At 41.4% G+C, this 25594-nt stretch overlaps 1 protein-coding gene and 1 long non-coding RNA gene across 3 annotated transcripts in view; one reads left to right on the forward strand and one right to left on the reverse strand.

Annotated features, from left to right (window-relative positions):
- Positions 1–18849, forward strand: part of LOC107310513 (uncharacterized) — a 40529-nt gene extending 21680 nt beyond the window's left edge. Inside the window, exons 1-2 of one of the 2 annotated variants that reach the window (XR_001553615.3) lie at positions 9445–9583; positions 18532–18849. This is a non-coding gene — a long non-coding RNA (uncharacterized LOC107310513). Of the gene's footprint in view, positions 1–9444; positions 9584–18531 lie in introns of those variants that run through there. The other variant, XR_014943308.1, reaches the window with a different exon arrangement.
- On the reverse strand, positions 5426–10656 carry CCN3 (cellular communication network factor 3). The gene is given in 5 exon segments (NM_001323219.1): positions 5426–6573; positions 7899–8107; positions 9934–10185; positions 10254–10482; positions 10569–10656. Coding segments are annotated over 5 exon segments (1062 nt in total). The 5' UTR covers positions 10644–10656; the 3' UTR covers positions 5426–6276.
- Positions 18850–25594: the final 6745 nt, after the last annotated feature.

Raw genomic sequence — 25594 nt, forward strand, 5'->3', positions numbered from 1 at the left:
ATCACCAAGCTTTTAAAAAAATCTTACTTAAAAGGATATGAGCTGATAACAACAATGTAAAGATTAATATTTCCCTTAAAGTTGAAGACAGACTGTTTAGTCTCTTGGTGGACGTTCCTTTTCTCACTAACAGCACTATTCTAAGAGTGGCCCTTCGATAATTTTTCAGCTGCCTCCCCCTCGTGGTCAATCTGGAACACATATAGAAATGCTGAAAACCGGGGTAAAGCTCAGCTCGTGCATTTCAGTTGACTCTTTTTAATGCTCTTTAATACTCTTTCAAATGCTGAACAAATTCGAATTAAGGCAAGACCATGTCAGTTCTTCCTAGGAACTAAAACCCAAAGTAAATTTCAATGACAAACTGAAGATACTGCAAAGAACTTGATGTGCAGCTGCAACTGGCATCAGCATTTTTTGTCTCTCTCCAACCTATGCTCTTGACCTTTTCTCTCCTCATCCCTTCATGAGAGCCTAAATACTGCAGCAGAAACTTTTTCTCTTACTTCTCTACCTGCATGCTAAGGGTCTTGAGAGCAGGTCATTGACTCTTCTTGGCCTCTTGGCTCCCATCTTCATTGCTCTCTCAAGAAGCAGTTCTGTCTCCATACATGATCTGTACATTTTGGTTTGATCCTTAGGCTTTGTGATGCATTTTTATTATGGGTTTTGTTTCTGGACTCTGATGTGGAAACTAAAATGTTCATTGCAGCCTGAAGGAGAAATGATTGACCAAGAAGTCTGGATAAAAGTCAGTGCAAGTGAGAGATGACCATTATCTCCAAAGACATCCTGAGAAAGACAGATGCAAAGCCATACAACAGCGGTATTTTCACCATGAAGCACGTACTCATATTTCATGAGACCATAGATTTACCTGAGCTTGTTGGCCTTCTGGACTGTAGAAATATTAGGCATTAGGCCTGAGACCTCCCCAGTTCTCCAAAAAGAAATCATATTGCTTTATTTTCTCTGCAGTGCGATCCTCTGAAGTTCAGGACTTACCTGAAAGAACAGCACTAAGAGGAGGACAGCCCGTGCAGTGAAGGCAGAGGCTGCTACTCCTCGCTTGTTGGTTTTATCACAAACTGTGTGTGGTATGAAGGGAGCTGCTCGTGTATTATGAGCTCTTAGTGCCTTGTGTGCCAGACAGAGAAAAAGGCCTCTCCTTTCCTTCATCTTTTGTGTCTTTCTCACCTAAATGGATCAGAAACTACTCAGCACTGTGTTGACATGAACCCAAACCAGGCCCTGATGGCGGTGGTTGGCCTGCATGGGAACTGTGCTGCTGATAATAACTCGAAGGCATTTTAAAATGAGTCAGCTACCCAAGCTTCTGCTCTGCTTCACTGTTAATGTCCCCATAACCAGTGATGGCTGTCGTATCAGTTATGATTTTCAGGTTGAGATCCTGAATCTGTCATTTAGAAGGTGAAATGGCCTGCAGCCACCAGGTGTCCTCCTTCTCCGTAGTCTGGAGAACTAAGCTGTTGCACTGAAATCCATGCTGTGTTGCAATTTTGAGATGAAATGCTGCTTATAATTCTGGACCAAAATTAGGAGCTCTGCTGAGGTGGTGGAGGCAGTGGTTACCACCCCAGTACCCAGGGCTGGAGGTGGGCCAGGGTCCTGGGATGAGAACAACAGGGCTTCAATATTCAGTCACAAGCTGTGAGTAAGAAAGTCACAAACCGTGTAATCTGCAAAATATTAAAGGTGTATCCTGATGTAGCAACCTGGATTCTTCTTTTATCCAAAGATGTGCAGTTAGTTTCTGAATCAAGAAGTCTACTATACAGTGTAAAGATTTTGCTAAGTGAGAGGGTGCAGATATTTGTACATTTTAGCGCGTGCAGTTGTTTATGCAGGCAGTGAATCTGTGAACAAAGAAACATTAAAACAGTGTGATATTGTTTGTCACTGTTTTAACGTAATCACTTTCACGTCCAGGACAGATATCTTGGGATATAAAAACCATATTTTTTCCTGCTAGGTAATCTACAAATCATTCAACCAAACAAATCAATCGATTGGCAGTGGCTATTCCTACTGCTTCACTGAGTGAAGAGGCTTTTCATGAGATTAATGTTATGTTAACAAGCTCGCTGGCAGACAGTCAATCACCTGGGCTTCCTCTACAATCCACACCAGAGAGAACACTAGATTTTAAAGATGTGCTTAATCATTCAGGTACAGGCTGCAAGCTCTAACTCTGCGTATTTACAGGAATAACAGTATTAACTGCAGTGATTTAAACCAATATAAAAGACTAATTAGGAGATATTAGCAAGCAAACCGTTCCTCTCACATCTGCTTGACAGGTCTCTTGACTGATATCAGCTTAATAAGTTCTGATCAGAGAATAGGTGTTTATACTGGTATAATATATAAACTAGGATTAGCCATGGGAAATCCAGACCTGAATTTTCTCACAGGTCATACAAAATTTTGTGCCTGCACTAGAGAGCTCAGATTGAATGTTAGCATGGTAAATATAACCAGAATGGCTTTCAAAACAGGAGCTAACACTGTTGTAATAAAGAATTATTTTACAACTGCTTCAAGAATTAAGAAGAAATATAAAGTCCAAAGTAGTCAATTGTCAGAGGGGAGAAACAAAATCCCATTTTACAACATTCACACTTGCCACAAGACACAAATTAGAGCTAGACGGAGTAACAGAATTCCTTTCCCTTCTATTTCCCCACACACTTATAGATTTAATAAAATACGGTGAAGACAAATTGTAACTTGGATTAGACAGAAAAATGTAGGGCAATTCTATTTTTACAGTGTTTTTATACTACCTTGGAAATATACTGGAAAACAGAAACAGTGAAGTCATGATATTTCAGAAATTGATTGTAAGATTTAAATTGCTGTGAGATTTCTACTCCAGTGTCAAGCAGCTAATAAAGGAAGATGACAACTGGCCTACTTATGTAGTCACTGAAAGGAAAAGAACAAGCATATTAGCAATATACACATTGTATTTTTCATTATTCTTCGAGGACTGTGCAAGCACAGAAGAAAAAACAACAGGAATTGAATTCTGAATGGTAGATTTATAGCAAACCGTATAGCTGCATTTACGCAGAATAGAAATAAATTCATCAGAGGAGTGTGGGAAATGAATAGCAGCATGTCCCTGTTCCATTGACAAAACTCAAAAAACCTGTTAGTAAACTCTACTTTAGATTTGCAATTAGTAAAAACTCTTGTCATGAGGCTAAGACAGAGCAATCAATTGTATTATCAAGATCAGCCAAGAAATACATGCTTTGAAGCGTTCTTTGCATATCAAAGACATAGAATACATTCTATTTATCTCAGTAGAAGAATCAAAATGAATCAAATTGAACTGAATTGAATAGAATATTAGTAATTTGATCTCTGTTTACAGAAAAGTTTAACAGTAAAGTGGATGAAGGGATGATGGTGGGTGTAATCTTTCTGGATTTTAGAAAGGCCTTTGATGCTGCCCCTTACAGCATCCTTCTGGACAAAGTTTCTGGCTGTGAGTTAAACAGGTCCATGCTAAAATCTGTATTGAATTGACTCTACAGTAGAGCTCAAAGTGAATGGACTCCATCTGTTTGGTGGACTGTTAGAACTGATATTCCCCAAGGTTCAGCTCTAGGACCAGTTTTGTTCAGTTTTTTTTACTGATGATCTGAATGCAGGAGCTGAATGCATCCTCTACTCAGCACTGAGATGATGCTGAGGTGGTGAGGTTACACATGATGCACAGTGTCCAGTTCCGGGCTCCCCAGTACAAGACAGATGTGGACATACTGGATTGAGTCCAATAAAAGGCCTCTGGGGTGATTAACAGATTGGGTTACCTTTCCTTTGAGAAGAGGTTGAGAGTGCCGGGGCTCTTTGGTGAAGAGAAGGCTCAGGAGGAATTTTATCTAAGTTAGTCCCCTAAGAGAGGGTACAAAGAAGAAAGAGCAAGGTTCTTTTCAGTGGTACCCAATGACAGGGCAAGAGGCAGTGGGTACAAACTTGCTCAGATAGAAATCTGTGAAGACATGAAAAAAAAGCCTGCTGATATTTGAATAACTTAATTTTGCTCAAGTTGAATAATTTAACTTTGTTTGGGAAAATCATAGTCTTGAAACAACAAAGCTCAGGATTAGAAGCTGACTGTACTCTTTAATTACACCTGGCTGAGCACTAGTTGGATTTTGGTCATCCAGAGTCTTTAAATTTGGCCAGTCAAATGTTGCATTGCTTGGTGACTGATACCTTGCAAATTATGGTGCATTTGATTTACAAGATGATCCTGAGAAATACTTGGTAGCTTCTTTTATGTATTAGAAAAGCATTGCACAAACCAGCATGAAGATCAGGGAAGCAGAGATGTAGGGTGAAAGTAATATCTGTTCCTCGCTCCTAGATTCAAAACTGCTTCTTAGCCGCCTACAGGGATCTCCAGCACTCAACATATCCTAGCTTATCATAAGGTTTACAGGGTGCAAAACCAGGAAGATCTTTACAAATTCTGCACAATAGAAATCAACCAGTGCAAGAACAGAGAGCACACAGTGTCATGCTCCAACTAAGACTGGAGTTATTCCAGTTTTTTCAATAGCAAAAGCCAGATAGGGATGATCTGACAACAGCAATGGGTGCAAATGCATTAAATTAATTAAAGAACAGGCTGCCCAGGGAGGTTGTGGATGCCTCGTCCTTGGAGGTGTTCAAGACCAGGTTGGATGGGGCCCTGAGCAACCTGGTCTAGTAAATGTGGAAGTTTGGTGGCCTTGCCAGGCAGGGTGTTTGGAACTTGATGAGCCTTGAGGTCTCTTCCAACCCGGGTCATTCTGTGATTCTGTGTAATCATTGGTGCAGTTATTAGGGAAAACCATGCAAGGGTTCAGGTGAGGACCGAAGATGTAGAAGGGCAACAGATCTGCTTCCTAACACATAGTTGCATGGTCAAGTTCATGGTTGTGGCATAAATAATGCTACCTCTTACACTCATACTAAATTATGTTTGACCCCAAAGTCTAAGTAGCTCTAAGTCTGCACAATTGCACTTTGGACTCTCTTGCACACTGCTATTAACACACGTGATTTAACATATGTCAAATTGCCACCTCAGGCTCTATATTCCTAGGGTACACTGCTATGAGATCATAATCAGGGTCATGGGCTAATTTGTGAGTCAGAAATGCTGCAGGATGAAGTTAAATACTTTCTTTAGTACTTTACAACCAAATTCCAGGTCGCATAGTTTCTCTTCTCCACCACCACTATCTTCCATGACAGGCTCCATCACAGTATTTATTTACATCACTTTGTTTTGATTTCAGGAGTTAGCAGACTCTTTATCATCCCATTACTTTTAGCCATTATAATTTACTGATCTTTAGAAAAAAAAAAAAAAAAAAAACAACTTTAGGAAAAAGTACTTTTTGATCACATAAAGTTTATTTACCTAATAAAGTTATATTACAATATATACAGTTTCTATTTACATAAACATCTTTCTAATAAGTGAAGCACCATCTGATACAGTTAGTATTTTAAAGGAATTTACACCGATTTTATTTTTGCATACAACTACTTGTATCTACAGACAGACACTGGTTAGAACCAAGCTCCCCTAAGACACTTCAGCAGGTTTTGGATTAGGCTGCTAATAAAGCTACAAAAGAGACACTGGTTATCAGCTATCAATCTCCTATGCTTCAGGATACGAGATCTTAGCTATGTCATTTCTGAGGCTATGTACAAACTAATCCCTCAGAGAAAGTCAAGAAGTACAGACAGAAGATACAAGAATTCAGCACTCTCATCAGTAATACTTTCAGTTATCAGGAAGAACTGAACTAGAACAGAAAGAAGGCAGCTGTCTGTTTGTACACATTACGCAAAGTGAAGAGCTTGGAAGCTTCTGTGACATATTGTCATGCATTCCCCAGGGAATCCATTATTAAAAAGCCCAGTCTTATGGCTACTGAAAATCATGGCACGGTCCCCTAAACTCAGAGAGAAAGACTAGCTGTTGACTTCGTAATCGTTATGCCACCGTCAAGAAAAAACAGATGTCTCTGTCCAAGGTACAAAATTCCTTCAAATGAATAAAAGACATTTGGAGGGGTGAAACATCATGAGGTATTTAGTAAACTACAGGAAAAAAAAAGGCACTCAGACTGTTTAGAAAAAAATCTCAGATATTTTACATATGCAATTATTACATTCACCTGATTGTGGGTCAAGTTTTGTACAAACTAAATACCTGTTGGGCCACCTAAACTATACATTTCATATTTTTGCTTCACTAGACATGGGATCTAATGGCTGGAAGAAAGCATTGTTACTCTGAGGACAGTTACTGTGACAGACACAGGTACTGATCAACATCATTGGCTTTTTCAGGAATTTGCCCTGAGGACAGCGGAACTCAACTTGAATCGTTTTGGTGTTGTGTGGGGTACAGCATCGCCCATCATTGCAGAGGCCACAGTAACGCGGTTTGTAAGTCTGCACACTGGTGCAGTTCTTGTATTCAAAACGAACAGCTTTCATGGACTTCTTTGTTCGGATACATTTTTTTCCTTTCTAAGAGAAATAAGAAAAGATATTAGAGATATCACTGCATAAAGAAACAGTTAAAAACTGATGTGCAAGGATATAGGTCTACACAGAAAGCTTCCATTTGTCATCTTTGCTAGCAAAGTAATACTTCGCAGTAATACTTTGCAGCCACTTCAGTAGTTTCTTACCAGTTCTCATTCCTGCAGGAACTCTCCTTGACACCAGTAAGTTATTAGGACAGTAACAAATAACAAGTAGTTAAAGCTCTCTTTCTTCATCTGAGACAAGACAAGCTGACACTCATTATGAAACTCTACTCTAATTATGAAACTCTACTCTAATTATGAAACTCTACTTCACAGGCAACTGTACCTCCATCAGAGAGAAACAGGAAGACAAACAGCAAGTTGCAGAACTAAATTCAGGATAAGAAGGCTAAAATAAAACCCAGAAGCCCAGTTCTTGTGACCCAAGACAGAACCAGTTTTATCCACGTTACTCTTAACAGATGCTTGTCTAACCTATCTTAGAAAGCCTTCACTGGACAAACATATTGGTTCGCTATGCTTACTGCTTGGAAGGTTTCCATACTCTCAATCTCAATACATGAAGATGCAGTCTAAACTCACCCTATCTCAACATATCTCACACAGACTCAGGCTGCAATATCACAACACAGATAAGAAAACTTGCATCCTTTCTCTTGCTTGCAGTTAAAGAGCAGTTAATCAATTTTTCTTTAGAACAGATTTTCTAGACCTCTGACCATTCCCATTAGTCTCCCCAGTCCTTTCCAAATGTCCTCTCACATCCTCTCACAGCATTCAAAACTGCATAGAGAATTCAGCAGTGCTTTCCAACACAAGAACATTACAAAACAAATTGTCCCCTTCCCTACCTACATTATTCTCACTGGCAGCAGAACTTGTAAAATGTCTAGAAGCAGCTGAAAAGTCAGCTCTCTTAGAAACGTATTTATTGCTGCTTAAATGTCAGTGTTGGGTTTGCTTTTGGCAAAACATCAAAAGGATTAAGAAAAGATTTAGTCTACCCAAGTAGATTCACACATTTTTCGGCACTTCTACAATGCTCAGCAGACTAGAAATATGATGTACCCATTCTGCATATGCAATATGTTCGATCCCTCCGGGATGCCTCAAACAATGTGCAGCATAAAGCTATTGAGCATACATGACAAATCTAATGCTTTGGAAAAACAAAGGGCTCACTGCATGTGTGCTAAAATATGTATGCATACGCAGTTCTACCTAGAGCATTCTAGACTGAAATACTGCAGCCTTGGAATTACAGCTGAAGAGATGCTGCTCCTGTCACTGCTCAGCGCATACCTTATCAGATGGCTCTTCATTTTCACAAGGTCTCATCATGCAAAGTCGCGTCTGCTTTACCATCTCACACTGCTGATTTCTGTTGGTAACACGGGTAGAAAAGCCCATTCCACAGCTTCTGGAACAAGCGCTCCATTCTGTTGTCTGCTCGATACAATTGGCACTTGAATCAGACACATCTATCCCAAGTGTGGCCTCCTGTCTGTATGCTGGAAACAAAACACCACAGAACTTTGTTAATAAGAGCAACTTAAGAGAAAGCAGAGTATCTAATTGATCTCTACCACAGCTGGGATGAAACATGAAACAAATACAGCTAAAAAACTCATAATTCAAGAATTTTAACATCCGCCTGTTTAGTTGTTCTGGATCTATATCTAAAGTTCTTCCCATATCTAAAGGTCAACATAAAGGTGCAGGTCATCATTATCAGTGAAGTTGTTAGTTTAGTTTCAGTAAATGGTAGCGTGTAATTCTAGGAATCATTATCAGTTTTTAAACAGTTCAGAAAATTACTTCAACAACTATTTAGTCTTCATTCTTTCCAAAGGAAATACATCACAGATTTGTTCTTAAGTTGTCACAAAAAATAATATTTATATTAGGTATGATTTAAGAGAGGTCATATGCTTTATCTAAACTAATAAACAGCAGGGAAGTAAAGTGCTTTAACTCCCACAGTCATAAAGTCACCCAACTTTGTCAGTTATTGACAGATTATGGTGTGAAGGAAGCAGGAAGGAGAGGAGAAAGGGAGGGTAGAAGGGAAATTCCTAGTTGCTCAAAGCTACTGCCAACTCTGATCACTGCTCTGCCCACATGGATGTGTTAAGCTCCATTCCGCAAACGCTGCTAACTGTAGTTGGTTCAGCGGTTATCACAGCAGTAAAGGGAATGAGGAAACATGACTGAGAAAGTCACATGAATCCTCCTGTGTCACTCCCACAGCTCTGGCTGTTAAGCTTCTCTGGAAATGTATTTTCACCTTTTGCAAGATAAAACTCCAAAGAGGTGGCCTTCTACAGTGAATGGCCATAGACAGAAAGAATCCACATACAATCAGCCTGCAGGTATTTTAAGGGCCTAGGATCAGACCCAGTGCCTGATGTGGTGGTTGTCAGCCCTGCCCACAGCAGAGGGTGTTGGAACCAACTCCCAAATCTCAGTAAAAGTAACTTAGGAACATTCCTGTTGAACTGATAGACTGCTTTTGAGGAGAGGGAGGCGTCATTCAGTAAGAAAATAGGCAAAAAAATTATGTAGCTGAAATGATTTAAGTTATAAAAGCATTTGATGAGTTCTGTGTTTTGGAATGGAAGTTTTTCCAAATCCACTCCTATTTGTAACTACCGCTTCTCCAAGTACTTCAGAATGCTTTTAATGCCAACAATAATGATGAGAGCTCTAGCACAGACAGACAGGAATTTGCTGGCATTTTAGCTGCCATGCTGACTACTTGTAATAGCTGGGGAATTTGGGGGAGGAAAAGTCTTTTGCAGACTAAGCTGTAAGAATGGTATCATGATGCGAGTTATTCTTCCTGAGCAAATAGCAAGGCTACACTTTTGATTCTGAGGGGAAAATAATGTTCTACTCACAGATCTACCCTGTAACAGATAAACAGCAGTTCCAGAACTGGAAACTAACTCAGGCTAACTACTCCCCTGTCCATGGAGACGTGCAAGGTAAGGCTGTAATGGGCTCTGAGCAACCTGATGCAGCTGTAGGTGTCCCAGTTCATTGCAGGGAACTTTAAAGGTCCCATCCAACTCAAGTGATTGTATGACTCTACACTTTAAACCTGTGATGCACGTTCATCCTCTGAGTATCTTTTCTTTTACCTGTCAACCTCTGCCTTTCTTCATTAGCAGTGTTGTACTTACTGGTCACTCTAGATGAGAAATAAGAAAAACAAAACAACAACAAAAGAAAACAGCACAAAGCAGCTGCATCTTAGACTCTGCAACCCCAGGGATACTCCCATCACCTCATCTTCTCCTCCTAACAGGAGCGATAATCAGTTTTAGTTCCTCACCGGCCATAGCAAAGCCTCCCAGGAGCACTTCATCCCTGGGCTCACAGACCCACTTCTCGCAGCACTCTCCTGGGACTTCGATCTTCCTCGGGAAGGGGCAGTCGGGACCCGGGAGCAGCAGGCCGAGGTTGCAGCGGGGCAGGCAGCCGATCTGCCCGTCCCGGCAGGTGCACTGGTACTTGCAGCTGGGCTGGAACGTCTCCCCGTTGCGGTAAATCATCCCATCGAACACGCAGTTGTCCCCTTCCAGCACTGGGGAGGAAAGTGAATGGATTGCAGCGGTAGAAGTCAGCGCGCCCCGCCCGCCCCGCCGCACCTACCCATGCAGATGCCGGTGCCTCCGCCGTCCTCGGGGCCGCGGTCGCAGTAGAGGCCGCCGCTCTCGTCGCAGGGCAGCAGAGGGGAGCAGCTCTCTCCGCGCTGCCGGGCGCACACCAGGCAGCAGCCGCAGCCGTCCAGCACTACGGGCACCCCCGGGGCGCAGCGCGGTGGCTCCGCGGGGCAGCGCCCGCCGCAGGGACGGGGACACGGCGCCTCCCGCCCGTTCACCTGCGGGGACAGAGCGGCCCCGAGGGCAGCGGGTCACGGCTCATGCCCGACCGACGGCTCCCTCCCCCCGTGCCCCCCGCACTTGCCTCGCTCGGCCGGAGGAGGAGCAGAAGCAGGAGCAGCAGCAGGACGGGCAGGCTGTGCCCGCCGCCCGGCTCCATGGTCCCGGCCGCCTACCCGCCGCGCTGCTCAGCTCTGCCGATAGAGCCATTGCGACCGCTTATATAGAGGCCGGCAGGGACCCCCCCCTCCACCCCCACCCCCGTCCTCACTCGCTCCGCCACCAGCAGCTGGGGACGGAGGCGGGGAGCTGGAGCCGGGCAGGGCTCAGCGCTCCGCTCCCCCATCTGCTCCTCCACCTGCCCGGCGATGCCCAGCACAGTCCTGCCGCGATCTGCTTCTCGGTGCCGGCGCCTTAGGAACGTAGGATCACAATGTCGTTAAGACTGCAAAGACCACGAAGGTCGTGTAGTCCAACCATCAGCCCATCCCTAACATGCCCACTAAAACACATCCCTTGGTGCCACATCTACACGTTTCCTGAACACCTCCAGGGATGATGATTCCACCTCCCTGGGCAGGCTGTGCCAGTACATCACCACTATTTTGGAGAAGAAATCGTTCCTGATATCCAAACTGAAACTCCACTTGCAGAACTTACAGCCATTCCCTCTCATCCTATCACTGATACCTTGGAGCAGAGACTGACCCCCACCTCCCCACAACATCCTTTCAGGGATTTTTAAAGAGCAATAAGCTTTTCCCTGAGCTCCTCAAGACTGAATAATCCCAACTTCCTCAGCTGCCCCCCACAAAACATGCGCTCCAGACTCCTCATCAGCTTGTTGTCCTTCCATGAACCTTCCAGGGCCTTGATGTCATGTAGCGAGGGGCCCAAAACTGAACACAGCACTCAAGGTGTGGCCTCACCAGAGCTGAGTACAGAGGGATGGTCACTTCCCTGTGCCAGCTGGAAACACTATTTCTAATACAAGCCAGGATGCCATTTGGCCTTCTTGGCCACCTGGGCACACTGCTGGCTCATGTTCATCTGGCTTTCAGCTATGACCCTCAGATCCTTTTCCTTCCTTCCCTCTGGGCATGGCCCCACAGTCCAGGGCCCACTTGTCTCCCCGCACTGAGTGGAGACCTGCATGGCTGGGCCAAGGCCACCAATATACCCTATATAAGGGACAGCATTACAGGGTGACAAATGTCATCAATAAACTTCATTGAGAACAGCCCCGTGGAGAAGGACTTGGAGGTCCTAATGGATGAAAAGCTGACACAAGTCAGCAGTGTGCACTTGCAGCCCAGAGACCAACAGCATCCTGGGCTGCATCAGAAGATGAGCATCAGCAGGGAGAAAGAGGTAACAGTCCTCATCTGCTCTGCCCTCATGAGGCCCCATGCTGCATTCAGACCCAGGGCCCCATGCTCAGAATCTCTTGCAAAGCTGTTGAAGAGGGTCCAGAGGAGGGCCATTAAATTGATCAGGAGGCTGGAGCACCTCTACTATGAAGAAAGGCTGAAGTTGCTGGGCTTGTTTAGCTTGGAGAAGGGAAGGCTCAGCGGAGACCTCACAGTGACTTTCCAGTACTTGAAAGGAGATTATAAACAGGAAAGGGACTTACTTTTACATGGTCTGATAGTGACAGGGCAAGGGAGAAACTAAAAGAATGGAAATTTAGGTTTGATCTTAGAAAAAATCTTTATTCCAAAAATGGTGAGGTACAGGCTGCCCAGAGAAGCTGTGGATGCCCCTCCCTGGAGGTGTTCAGTGCCATTCTGGATGGGGCCCTGAGCTGCTTGATATGGTGGGTGGCAGCTCTGCCCACTGTGGGGGTGTTGGAACTCCATGTTCTTTAATGTCTCTTTCAACCCACGCCATTCTATGATTCTATGGGAAACTCAATCTGTTTAAGTGTCTTATTTGTCAGGAATTGTCTTCTTCCTATGGTAGCCTTTGGTCTTTCTAGGATGCAAATATTCTCTATCCCCTCTTGTCTAAGGCAGATCATAATAACAGATTCTGTCATGGCTTGTTAAAGAGAAAATATTTGAAAAACAAACAAGTTGTGGGCAGATCAGTGAAACCAGGATGCCTTTTCAGCTTAAGACATAACACAAGTGGTACACATGAACTTTCAAAACTGATGTATCTCTAAACCAAAGCAATACTCTGTGCAAAACCAGCAATCTTCAGACACGAGTTTTGTTCTGGACAAGAGTTACCTTTCCTTCCCTAATGCTACGCGGCAATAGCCAGGTTTCTGGAGCAGCCTGTTGTCCCTGTGAACAGCAAACTTCACCAGCATGGAAACAAGTCACACACTGACCATTCATGTTCTTATTCCTAAATAGCAGAGTCAGCCAAATGGAACAGAGGTCTGCTCAACGCTTATTAATGGCATGGGTGCAGGTTTGAGGTTATTTCAGTTATCTAGAGCTGCACAGGTCATTTCAACTTACTTTTGTCTCTCTGTTTTGTCTTTCCCTTGCATTTTGCCTACCACCTCTGATTTAGGCAGTTAGTGTAAAGCCTCTTCTTACAGCGCTTTGCTTGTGAGCAGAATCACCCATGCTCTTGGCCAAGCATTAATTTCTGCTAAGAAGAAGCATTGCTACTCCTGTAGTTCCCCCAGAAGCAGGGCTGTAAGCCAGAGGGGCACATACAAGATCTGTTTTTGCCTGTTCGTCTGATGAGGTTTTCAGTGCCAACAATCATCCACAGCCACTGCAAGTTACCTTCCCTTGAAATGAGATTACTTCACTCCTGAGAGGTTTCACCACATAAAACTTTAGAGACAGTTAAAAAAGCAGAGAGAGAATATTTACTAGCGTACTTAATTCTGAAAAATTAGCAGCTTCATGTACATTTAATAGATTTATTAAGGCCCCGTGCTCTTATAAAATACCAGTTATAAAAGCAGGATGATGCTGCAGCTTAGTGCAGAAGGTCCAAGCACTTTATTCCAGGCATTTCTCCCTCTCCAAAGCATGCTTCATTTGGAGTCTGTTGATGTTACCTGCTCTAAAATGCTTCTTCATTTTTTAACGTGATCCTTTTTGTCTGTGCTTGTTTTACAACTTTTTTGAGAGTGACATAACATTCTTATCATATGAAAGTACTCTTTGTTAACATTCTTCGGACAGTAAAATAATGTTGAGGTGGAGGGATATGTTACTGGCTCACCTGACTATGAATAGCACTTACTCATGCTTTAAAGCTGGTAGGTACGAGTGAATGAATAGTCTGGTTTCTTGGTTGGGTTTGATTTTTCTGTATTTAAGTGTGGTAATATTTGGTTTGCCGCCCTGGCTATGGTTATTGCAGAGAGTAATTCCTCCTAATATGTAAAGAAACCAACCTCTGCCGTTCACTTTGCAGGAAGTCAGAGCTGATGAACAGCATTGAGAAGTGTGAGTTCAGGAGCAGAGTCCAACAGTAGAGTTCCAACTCCAAGAATAGACTTAATGGCTTTCCTGTGCCAAGGTCTCAGGCAAGGAGAGTCTTGCATAGTACCTAGTAAAAGGAAAACAGGTTGGCAATCTGCAGTTTCTGACTGCTTGGGATATGGCATGCTCAGGTATGTAAAATTACAAAGTAGGGGCTGTGCAGAACAAACACAGAAGTGTTTTCTAATCTGAGCTCTAGAATTCAGTTTCTATTGCGGTAAATGCTTAAGCAAGCAAGGCAATGTGTCTACTGTTGTACTTAAACATTGTCAAGACACAACATGCTTTTCATCTCCTTTCTGGAAGGAGTACAGCTCTGGTTCTGTACAAAGAATGTATGCACAAACCCAGCCACAGCTATCATCTCCCACATTGGCCAATATCAGCCTTTGCAGGCAAAAGTTTCTCACTCTGGATTTCCTTGTCTGCCCTGTGCTAAATGTCTGGCATGGTTCTCTGGACATGACATTTCGCTTAGATCTTTAGGTATTAATTGTGTTGCTCACTCTGGTAAGTGGGTGTCTAAACTCCTTCAGATCAGCCCTCCCTTACTGCTACTACTTTGAGGGGTGTACCACAGCCATTGTGTTTCAGGAGAGATCCGACCAAGTGGAACCTCCTACATTTTTCTGTTTATATGGCTAGTCTACATGGCTAGTACGGAGTCTGGTAGACTCTGACTTTATGATAGTTTAGCCTGCTGCCTCCTTGATTTCCACACATACTGCATGATGAGCTATCCAAACCCAAATATTTAACTGGACTTTTGAGTTTATGTTCGACATTTGGAGCTTTAATATTGATGGATGCTGTGACTGTGAAGGTGGTACTTGCACTGCAAATATTAGATGCTGGTGATAGTATTTCTGAAGTCATTCTTAATGACTTGTTCTGTTTCTCATCAAACTACTGAGAAAACTGAGATTTCTTCCTCTGAAGAGATACACAATTTGATAAGCAATCCCTTCAACCTTTTATAAAGACTCAGTGTTTCCTATTCACAGTAGAATTCCTGTTACCTTTAAGCAAAAGAGCTGTGTTCACAGAAGAAATAAACATATATTGATATCTTTTCAGTAGAATCTAATGGAGGTCAATATGATCTTTTATGCTCTTGCTGAGTAAACCAGGCTAGTAAATCCTCTTCACTGGTACATAGAGGGAACTGATGAATGTTCTCTCCAGAAGAGAAAGTTTCAGCTGGAAGATGGATACTGCACAAAAACAGCTGGTTTGCTCAATGTTTAATGCTGTTTGTTGTTTCATTCTTCTAAGTGGGATTTAAGTTGTAATTATTTTTCTAATAAAAAAATTTTCAAGATCAGTCCCTCAGATGGAAGCAGGGTTGTGTTTTTCAGTTGAATTTCAGTTGAAATTAAGTATCAATTATCCTTCCTATTCCTTTTTACTATAAAAACATTTGTCCACTTTTTATTTAGCACAGTGTTTCTTGTGTGGTATTTCACGATTCCATGTAGCCTATGAAACAATACCGTCTGTTTTGCAATACCTATGAATTGTGTAAGTGACTGTGATTCAGAGTCTTTTCTTTCTTCTTTCTTTTTAAAAAATAAAAAATAAAAAAAAAATTAGAAATTTGGGGAAAAATGGATTGGGAGTAAAATACCTTTTATTTTAGAGATTTGTCTTTTGGAGTTTTATATTTTCAGGTGCAACTGAATACAACTTTGGAATGGAATAATATTTCATACAAAACTGAAACATAATTTAGGAAAACATTGGAATGAATTATGTGGGGATGGGGAGTTGCATCATTGCTTTGGACTCAGACAATTTTATGTACTCAAAAGAAACTCACAGAATGTTCCAGTTTAATCCAGCCTTCAAATTCCACCAAAAAAGATCCCTTGATTTCTTTCCATCAGACCTACTTTATCTGTAGGACATGCTGGGAATTCTTACAGCACAAGTCACCAGGTGAAACTGCCACATATGGTTGTGTTGTTTTGGAAAACAAAAGGAACAACAGAATCAGAGAATTACCAAGATTGGAAAAGACGTTCAAGATCATCCAGTCCAACTGCCCACCTACCACCAATATCCCACCTACCACCAATACTTCCCCTCTAAACCACATCCCTTAGTACAACAATAGGTGCAGGGTGTGCTAGTTCATGGGTGTTGTGTACTGATCAGGCAGAATCATAAAACATTTGGGGATGGAAAGGGCACTTGATATCATCTAGATCCAGCCCCCCTGCTATAGGCAGGGACACCTCCCTCTTGACCAGGTTGCTCAAAGCCCCAGCCCACCTGGCCTTGAATGCTTCTGGGGTGGGGGGGGAGGCATCCACAACCTCTCTGGGTAACCTGTTCGAGTATCTCACCACCCTCACAGTAAAGAATTCCTTACTGATATCTAGTCTAAATCTACCCTCTTCCAGTTTAAAGCCATTTCCCCTAATCCTGTCACTACATGCCCTTATAAAAAGTCCATCCCCAACTTTTCAGCTTGTTTTCAGAAGCCCACAAGCGAAAGTGAATGCTCTGGTTTCATGTAGTCTGAAATTTCTGGAAAAGAAGACAAAGTGAAGATATGATATGTGTCACTGCAAATATGTAGGAACATCACATGTTCACACAGCGTAGGGTTATCGTTCCTTAGAGCAGATACTTCATGTGCACAAATCTCCAATTAATTCTTCATATTGTGGGGATTCCCTTATGGCCACCAAAAAAACAATTGTTTTGAGGATGATAGGGGATGCGACTGAACAAAGTGCCTGAAGTGACCTGAAGGTGAGATTGCACCCCACCAAAATGATGTTTCTGTACAAGGACTCTGGGGTAGATGTTGTATGCTATAGGATTTGGTGTGCGTGCCTACTCTTCTTTAGACTGATTTTATGTGTGTGTATACTTGGTGCCCCATACTCACATTCTGTAGGGCTAATTCCTGCTGTGCTTGGAAGAAAGGGGATGAGACTTGTGCAATAAATGGGTTATTAAAACTTACTCTCAAAAAAAAAAAAAAAAAAGAGAGATAGATAGTGTGTTTTTGCTTATTTCATTTGATTGAAACTTGACTAACCCTGTTTGTATAATAATTGTATGTTGTATCTGAAATAACTGGACTTATACTTCAAAATGGCTAAGTTTGGTTCGTTTTACCACATACAATGATAATGGATAAAGTGGATTGGGGAAATCTTCCTTTAATTATTCACCAAGTGAGATTCGTGTTGGTGCAGATGCCCAGTGGAATCTTGAGGAACATCTCACCTAACTGATTTCAAAAACTACAGAAGAGAGGCACAAGAACAGATCATTTGGAATGTACAGGGTTTTTTTTTGTTGTTTTTTTTTTTTTGTTTTGGCTCTTTCTGGACAAAACAGTTATTAGGTGGTTGCCTCTTAGAGCGCTTTTCAGCGTGTGAGCAAGATCTGCAAGAACAGGCTGGCATTTTGAAGAACCTAATGGTGATTAAACTGAAGTTCTGCCATCAGAAAGTTAGCTCAGCTGAGTGGGGTTTCCCCGTCTCTCTTTCCTCTCCAAAGAACAGCCATTCTTTGTGCATGTCTGACGGAAAGGGGTATGGCTAATTGATTCAGCGAGCTGACAGCTTCTGACACTGCCAAGTGAGGTTTGCAAATTGCATGATTCAGGGCCGCCCTTCATGCCTGTTTCCCATATCTATGTTGGTGTCTGCCAAGAGCTGAATAGTCTGGCCATAAGTAACAAAAACATATTTTATAGGTCTCATTTCGTGTTGCAATATGCTTTTGTCATATGCTTTTGTGGCCTTAACTGAAAAATAAAAAACTGGGGAGAGCAAGTGAAACTTGCTGTGTGCCCTGGGAATGAGCAGATCCAGAGTTCTTGAATTGGGTGAGATCTGAATTAGAGGCTTCAGAGTTAGTGAGTGCAAGCCAGTGAAAACAAATGAAAGGCCATTAAATTGTGCTTCTAGCTTGAGCACTCCCTGTGATCTCTGTTGTTGCTTTGTACCACAGATGTCAAGGCAGACGCAGAAGCAATTCTTACCATTTAAGGCTCTTAAGGTTAAAACCAGCTTTTGCTCATAGAGCAAGTTACTGACCAGTGAAGACAGAGAAGTACAAAAGTATGTTCTCCATACAGGAATATCACATATCAAACACTGACCCACTGTGCAGCAACTGCACTCTGGTAGTGGTCTGGGGGGTGCATTACAGCAGTGAGAAGAGCAAGGACAGAGAGCAGCTGCAGGGGGTTGTATCAGGAACACCTGCACAAGGAGTTCCTTTCTTCTAACTGGAATGAATTTGAAGACCATGCATTTTGCATCAAACATTTCATTTTGGGCATCTCATTTGTCTCAGTCAGTAATACATCTGCATTTTCTCCATCATCTGTTCTGTGTTGCTGTGGTGTCCGTGAATGATGTTCAGGGCTGTCAAGCTGGATGCCCTTCCAGGGAACTGTTCCAGCCACGGTTCCTGGATCAATTGTTTGATCTTCCCAAAATCTCCTTGTTGTTTCCTTAAGTTGGAGCTTAAAAATATTCATAAGGAAATACTGCAGTTTTGGTCCTGTGGTAGCCAAGTCTTTCTATTGGCACTTCAAAGGATTTTTTTCTCCTTTCACAGCCATCTGATATCAGCATCACATACCTTGTAGCTGCATGTAATGATTTTTGCCAAAGGCAACATACCGAATCGAGCTTCACCCACCCAGAGGAGACACCGAGTCCGAGCACTGCATCAGCCATCCAGCAAAGGAATCGAAGACGTGAGAGATGGAAGAAACAATTGGTCTTCTAATCTCTCTTTCTATTTTTGCTGGTCTTGTTGTCAGGGAGATATTGTATTGAAAGGAGTGGCCTACATGCTCACTACACTTATGAGCTGCCTCGTTGTAAAAACAGCATTTAAAAATAAAGTTTAAAAATACTTGCAGACTGAAAATGTTGTTGTGTCACTGTTTAGCCAACCTCAAATAATTTCATACTTACAATATTCTTTGTAAGCGATCTGCTCAGTTTTGTGGGTTTTTTTTTCTGGGTTTCTCTAAGTTCTCTCCAGGTTTTCCTGTTGAAAGTCATAGAGCAGAAAAGGTCTGTTCAGAATAGCATGTCCTTTGTTTTTCTAAATCAAACTCAGGCACTTGTTTATAGAAACTGCTTTAACACCATAGATTCCATTTTCTCATTTTCTTTTCTTTGGTGCTTCTAGAAGCATCCAATAAAGTCTACCTCTGTTTTCCCTTTTGTGGGAATGGGAACTGAAGATGGATTCAAATCCACATGCTTCTTCCACAAGTGCTTGCTGATCCATTTGCTTTGGAATTCAGAATAAACACAGTGCAAATACTCATCGAGGTTAACATGACATTCACTTGTTTAGTAAGCACTACTGAATTCAAAGAATGGGCAGAAGATCCAGACATCTGCAGTTAAAATCAGGATTACTGTTTAGTCTTCTCTTCAAAAGAAGTGATTTGGGAGGAGCACAGGAGGTCTTGAACCAGAAGCAGGAAGCCCCATTTGTGGGTAGGGTTCAGCCTCATGCTCTGTTTGTGTGATCTCATCTCCTTTTTGAAGAGTTCTGAAGGAACTTCCCCATGAAGCTTCTGTTCTGTATCTTAAATGCTTGGAGGACACAGCATGGGAGAACATCAAAGCTTCAGAGATCATCAGTTCTCTTGAGGTTTAAACACCTCTGAGATGCTGCCACCACTTGCATCAGTGTCTGTGTGTTGCAGTGTTTGTTGTTGTACATGTTATGGTTGTTTCTTTGTCATCAGTTTCCTGCAACGGACTTGTTTTTGTATGTCTTCCAGTCCATCAAGAGTTTTACTTGTGGTGACAAGGTAGATGTTTCTTTCAGCTGTTGGACGTAATTCCTTGAACAAGCCAGTTGGCCCCTAATGCAGGAAAGCCAAAGATGCACATAGCATTAGGAGAAATAAATGCAGTCATTTCAGGATGTATCATGACTGCTTTTCCTGGCAGCTGCTGGTAGCTCATGGTGCTGCATATACCATTACGACTTGAGCAGCTGGAGAACAGTTGTGAAGATGACAGTGTAGTTACCTGGGGGAAATTCCAATCTAACTACTTAATTTATAACTTTGGTTCTAGTGGTGGTGTGACAAGAAGCTCCAGGGCAGTGTTTCTAACTTCAAATCACTGCTTCTGCCAAAGCTGGGATGGATTTACTGAGGTGAAAGTGCTATTCAGGTAATAGCCACCTGGTGTGGCACATATGCTGGATCTTGTGAGAAATGAGCAACTTAATCTGAAGGAAATTTGTCTCCTAACAGCCTAAGCACTTGACATACAAAACCACCTGCTTTGGAACCCTGCAGCCTTGATGTTTTTGCAGTGGATGGGGTGGGGTAAAATATAAGACTATCATCTCATCTTATATGAATTCCTGTAAGTCACTTTGCCCAGTCTGGACCCCAAATCCTGTTGGAAATTGAACAGCATCTCATTTGAGTTTCCTTATAGCTAAATAAAAGAAAATACTAAGCAATGATGAATGTGATTTTTTTTCTAGATTATTACTATGTGCAGAGGAAAGTTTTGTAATGTCTTGAGAGTGTCACTCTGCTGAGAGTCCACACAGCTGAGGAAATAGATTGAAAAGCATTACTGATGCTGTAGAAAATGAAGTGCATTGATTTTCATCAGTGACATTCACATTTCCTCCTGGCTCATAATTTATGAATGTGAAGCACTGGCAAGAAAATTTACAAGAAGCTGGAGCACCTTGCATTAATATTCATCTGTGCTGGTATCTGCAGCACTTGAACTATAATCATATGTACTGAACAGGTCTCTTGACTAGCTATGTAATAAACAAAACAGCTAGAACCTTTACAGTGACATGCAAACAACACTTAGATAGAAAACTGCAGAACAGGAGTCCCACTGTGTATTTCAGTGGCTGACTGCTTAATGCCCAGACTATGAATGAATCTAGGTGCTATCATTTGCTCCACTGGAACAATCAAAAACAAAAACAAAACAAAAAGTAACGTTATAACCAGACAAAATAAATAAAGAAAGAAACAAAATGAAATCTTTGAATAAATGATAGCCAGACAGCAATTTAACCACTTCCTTCAACTGCAGTGGATGATGATGTGTTGGAGATGTTAGACCCATGACTGGTGCACTAAACATGACATCTGCTATGCTGGACATAATGTGGCAGTTTTGTCGGAAAAAAATGGCACTGCAAAGTATAGATGGTGTCACCAGAGCTAGGAATGAAAATCATGCTCATTGTGTCAAAGCAGATGGTTACCAAACTGCCCTCTGTGCCATCCCATGGCCGCAGTTATTTCAATGCAATGGCAATTCCGAACTCTGTCAGTAGTGATCTGAAGGCAGATTGCTTGTTCTTAGATAACAGTGGAAATTCAGACCTGCCAATAGATCATACTGCTTGTTCTTAATATCTGTTGATGTTGGTGAATGATGGTTCTTCAGTAAACATAAATCTAAATGAAAGGGAAAGTACTAAAAGAGCTACAAGGTTGGAAAGTAAGAAGGAGTTAAGAAACTTTAGTTTAGTGAAAAAGATGGAAACTTTTGATAAATAGCCATTCACTTATTTAGTTAATGAAAGGGAAAGCCACGTTCTCTCAGATTGCTTGCCACCTGCACACAACTTGATTTTCCTGTGAGGAAGTAAAAGTCAAAAAAGGGAGAGAGAGAGGAAGGGAGGATAGCAAAGCAAAGCAAAGCTGTGCTCTGCTCCATTTCCTTCCGTTTACTTGCTCTGCTCTTTAATCTCTGCAGCAGCTCATAGGGGTGTTAACAAGGTTGGCAAACACAGCTGGTGTATCCTGCCTACTGGACCCATTTGTCCTTCAGTACCAGTGCCATGCTATTATAAATGGTTGTAAAGTACTTTTAGTTCATAAATTTTTCCAGAAATATTTGCTTCAGTATAACCTTTCAGTTTAAATACAGTGCAGACAGCAGGCTAGGTATGCAAAATCCATGGCTACAGAAGTATGTTTGAAAGTCTCTAGGCCACAAGTCCATTTCTCATGCCAAGAAGAGAGGAAAAATTTTATAAACTGGAAAGAGAAATAAAAGGAGGTCAGGGACAAACCAGGAGAAAAGAAAAAAGGAGTTTCAGAAAGACAGGCAGAAAACAAAGACATGTATTGATATAAAAATAATGCAGTCCTTTAACCAGCTGTTATTGCATTGAACCTTATCTTCAAAAGCAAGCATGACAAAAGTATAGCTTGTATCATGGAAAGTACATAGAAGGAGTAACTTGTGGATATCATAAACACAATTATTGTTAACTATGAGTAATTTATATTCAATGGGTAATAAGTACGAAGTAAAGTTTTTTTTTATAGATATTATTGCAACATCCTGTAATGCTATGCAGTAGGTGCGCTACAGATACAGAAGAAGCTCTGACCATGACAGGTTGGAACCTAAATGAAATTAACAGGTTTATTACACCATAAGGAGTTATGGATTAGCTGAAGCTGAAAGCAGAAGTTACAGTGTCTATGTTCACGGTAAATTTTCTGCAAGGCATTCTTAAGCCATTGTATTCATCACTCCAGGTTTCATAACATGAGATAAAAATGTGTATACTGCACCATGAGAGTACATCCAAATATTGTCTCAGCAGTATCAGCTTGTTTTAAACAAACGTGTGCTCTTTGTTGTGTAAATGATCTATTTTCTTTTCTTTCACTGACAATACTAAGCCCTTTTCCCCATACAGCACGACCTCTTGCTTTTCTACTCTGAATCCTTCATGACTTGAAATATTTGCATTTGAGTAATTTGATGATCTATTAAAGCAATTCAGGATATTTAATATCCTGTCGGACCATCAGACAACCAAGAGTTTCAGAATTACATCAGATAATCATAACTAAAATAGTTAACACCTCTATTTTTCATTCAGATTGTACATTAAAAATGGTCAGTCTTACATGTATATTAAATATCCTGCTGATTATAAAGCTTATGAAGGCTTATAATATTTTCTAATGTAGACAAAGCTCCAACTGAGCTATGCAGGAAAACAGACACATCATAGAAACCATTAAAATGAATGATATTGTGACTGACAGTATCGGAACGGAGACCAGGGGTCGAAGGAGTAGGAAGCAACTGGAAGACCTATGTATTTCAGCTGAATAGACCTAAAATATCTTTGCACCTTCTGATACAGTGCATGCCCAGGAAAATTCAAATGATGACTTTTACTTATTACAGTGTACTCTTTATGTACTATTTATCTATTGATTTACCTATCAATGCATGGTTTTAAAGCATTTTAGTGCATGCCAAATATGAGGACAGGAACACCTTATCATCAAGCAGCTCAGTTTCTCCTGCAGAAAGAGTGAAAAACAGCTCTCCTGAGATTTCAAATCCAGTGGCTTTCTTAATCTTTTTCACACTTCAGCTCAACTTTCAGCCATGGAGATGAGCAAGAAGGTATGTGTGTGTTCTTCTGTGTGTTTTCATTGTGAGTAAGCTCAATGCTATTTCAACCAGATGTTTCTGTACTGTGAGCTGGGTGGAAAGTTCACCACATTCACTTGGCTTTGAAGATCCACAGCTTAATATGAGCAACCCACCAGCTGGAATGTTAACCTGCTGTAACATCTGCTGATCTCTATAGGGAAATCTGTCTTACTATCAGATTTTGCTGAGTATAGTCCTCTTGGTCCTCATTACCTGGAAAGTAAACTTTGATTATGCTAATGAGAAAACTGGTGGAATACAAACAGAAAGGAAAGAAAGCAGTGATGGCAAGAGCCTGCAAATGCTTGTCTGGAGTTCATAGGAAAAGAGGTAGAAATGCCCAGTATTGCAATATTGGAATACAGTTGTCTGAGTTTTCCGTATAAAAATCATCAAAACAAGGATCTGAATATTTTGTAAAATTCAGACCAATATCAGAATTATAACAAAATAGAATTGAAGCAAAAATATTCCCAAAGATCTACAGATAATGCCTGAATTTGGCCTTGAGACTCTTTGTTGTTTGACAGGTGGTAATCCCTGAATGCTGATCTAGAGAGAAACAGCCTTTTTCCCCACTGACTTTATTATTCATACTCCACAAGCATGTTTCCTAACTAATTAACCACTTTAACTTACTTAGGTATATTAATATCTTCATTAGCTTGCTTTTGTTCCCCTTTTCAAGATTCAGGCATCTCACATTTCTTTTATTACCTTTGTGACTCTCTTGACATTTTCTTTTATTTCCTAACTGACATTCAGTCATTTAGTGGTATTTCATTCAAAACTATTGCTTTCCTGAATTCTTTGACCTTCTGCCTTTTCCTTTTCACAGCAGGTCTGTCTTCACTCTTTCAAATGTACCCTTTGTATGTCAAATGTATCCAATGTGCTTTAACACATTGATGTTAATAGAAAAAAATATATATCCATTGAAACCAGCAGATATGGGGCAGGCTTGTTCCAACACCGGGTTGGAAGCCCATATGTAGAGCAGAGCTTCACACTAAGGTTAAATCTTAACTTTTTCCAGCCTTCCTCTGATTCTGAGCAAAGCACTTAAAATTTTGGCACCTTGATCTCCTCCTGCTCTCATGACACTCACGAGCTAATTATGGTACTCACCAATTTAAAGCAATTAACATCTTACAGTGAAAACTCTTATATAACTTCTGGACAGTGTTATTCCACCCCAAGGTGGACCCATAGCATGACTAAGGATACTGTAATAGTGTATATCACAGAAAATGTTTGAAAATTGCAGCACTATGTTACTCTTCAGATTAGTGTCATCTCACAGTACCTTGCTGAGTCTCAGTCGGTGGCACTCCAAAACCCCTAGGGCCCCTGAGCAGAGGGAAGGCAGTCTGGTGTTATTGATGGGAGAGGAGTGAGTACGATGTAGGAAGAACACAAAGGCAAATCTGTTGTTAGTACTTTAGAGGTGAGTTATGCAGCAGTATGCTGTAACAAATCAAGGAATTAATGCTTTCCCTGTGAATCATGATGGTATAGAAGTGTACCACACCATGGGTTCTCGGGATATGCAGACAACCCTAGGCTAGCCCTGGAGCTGGTAGGAGCTGACCCATGGATCAATTTCCTTTTCAATATCCTGGAGCTTCCATGTTATCCTCCTTGTTTTCTCCAGCATGTGAATGAACTCAATCCAAAGAGAAAACCTCTCATGGATCTTTCAGCATCCATATGTTCAGTGCAAGGAAATCTTTGATAATGACATTATCAGAAGGTGGCAAAGCAAAAGCAAGTAAGATTTGACAAGAAAAAGCCAGAATCCATTTCCTGTTCAAAGGATGCCATTGAAGTTCTGGTATCCATTGCAGTGCTTTTCCAGTAGGATAGCGGGTCAGGGGAAAAGTAGGTAAAGTGACTCTCAGCAGGACAGTAAAGTTCTTTTTATATTCTTTCTCTTTTTCCTTCAGAATGGTTTCTTTTTGTAAGAATGCAAAGTAAAGCCAAATGTCTCTAAGGTATCATTTCAACAGACTTCCAATCTGTAATGATGACTCCAATTGCCAAAATATTTAAAGACCTCTGAAAGTCAGAGCAGATTTAAAAGCCTTCCTCAGGCCTGAAGAACTGGATTATAGTATTGTTGCGGAAATCTTTAGAATAGGATCATTAAAAAGGCAGGGATGAAACCTTGCCTCTTTTTCTACTAA

Source organism: Coturnix japonica, chromosome 2 (assembly GCF_054131305.1).
Source record: "Coturnix japonica strain WE chromosome 2, WE-NBRP24, whole genome shotgun sequence".
Taxonomy (NCBI): Eukaryota; Metazoa; Chordata; class Aves; order Galliformes; family Phasianidae; genus Coturnix; species Coturnix japonica.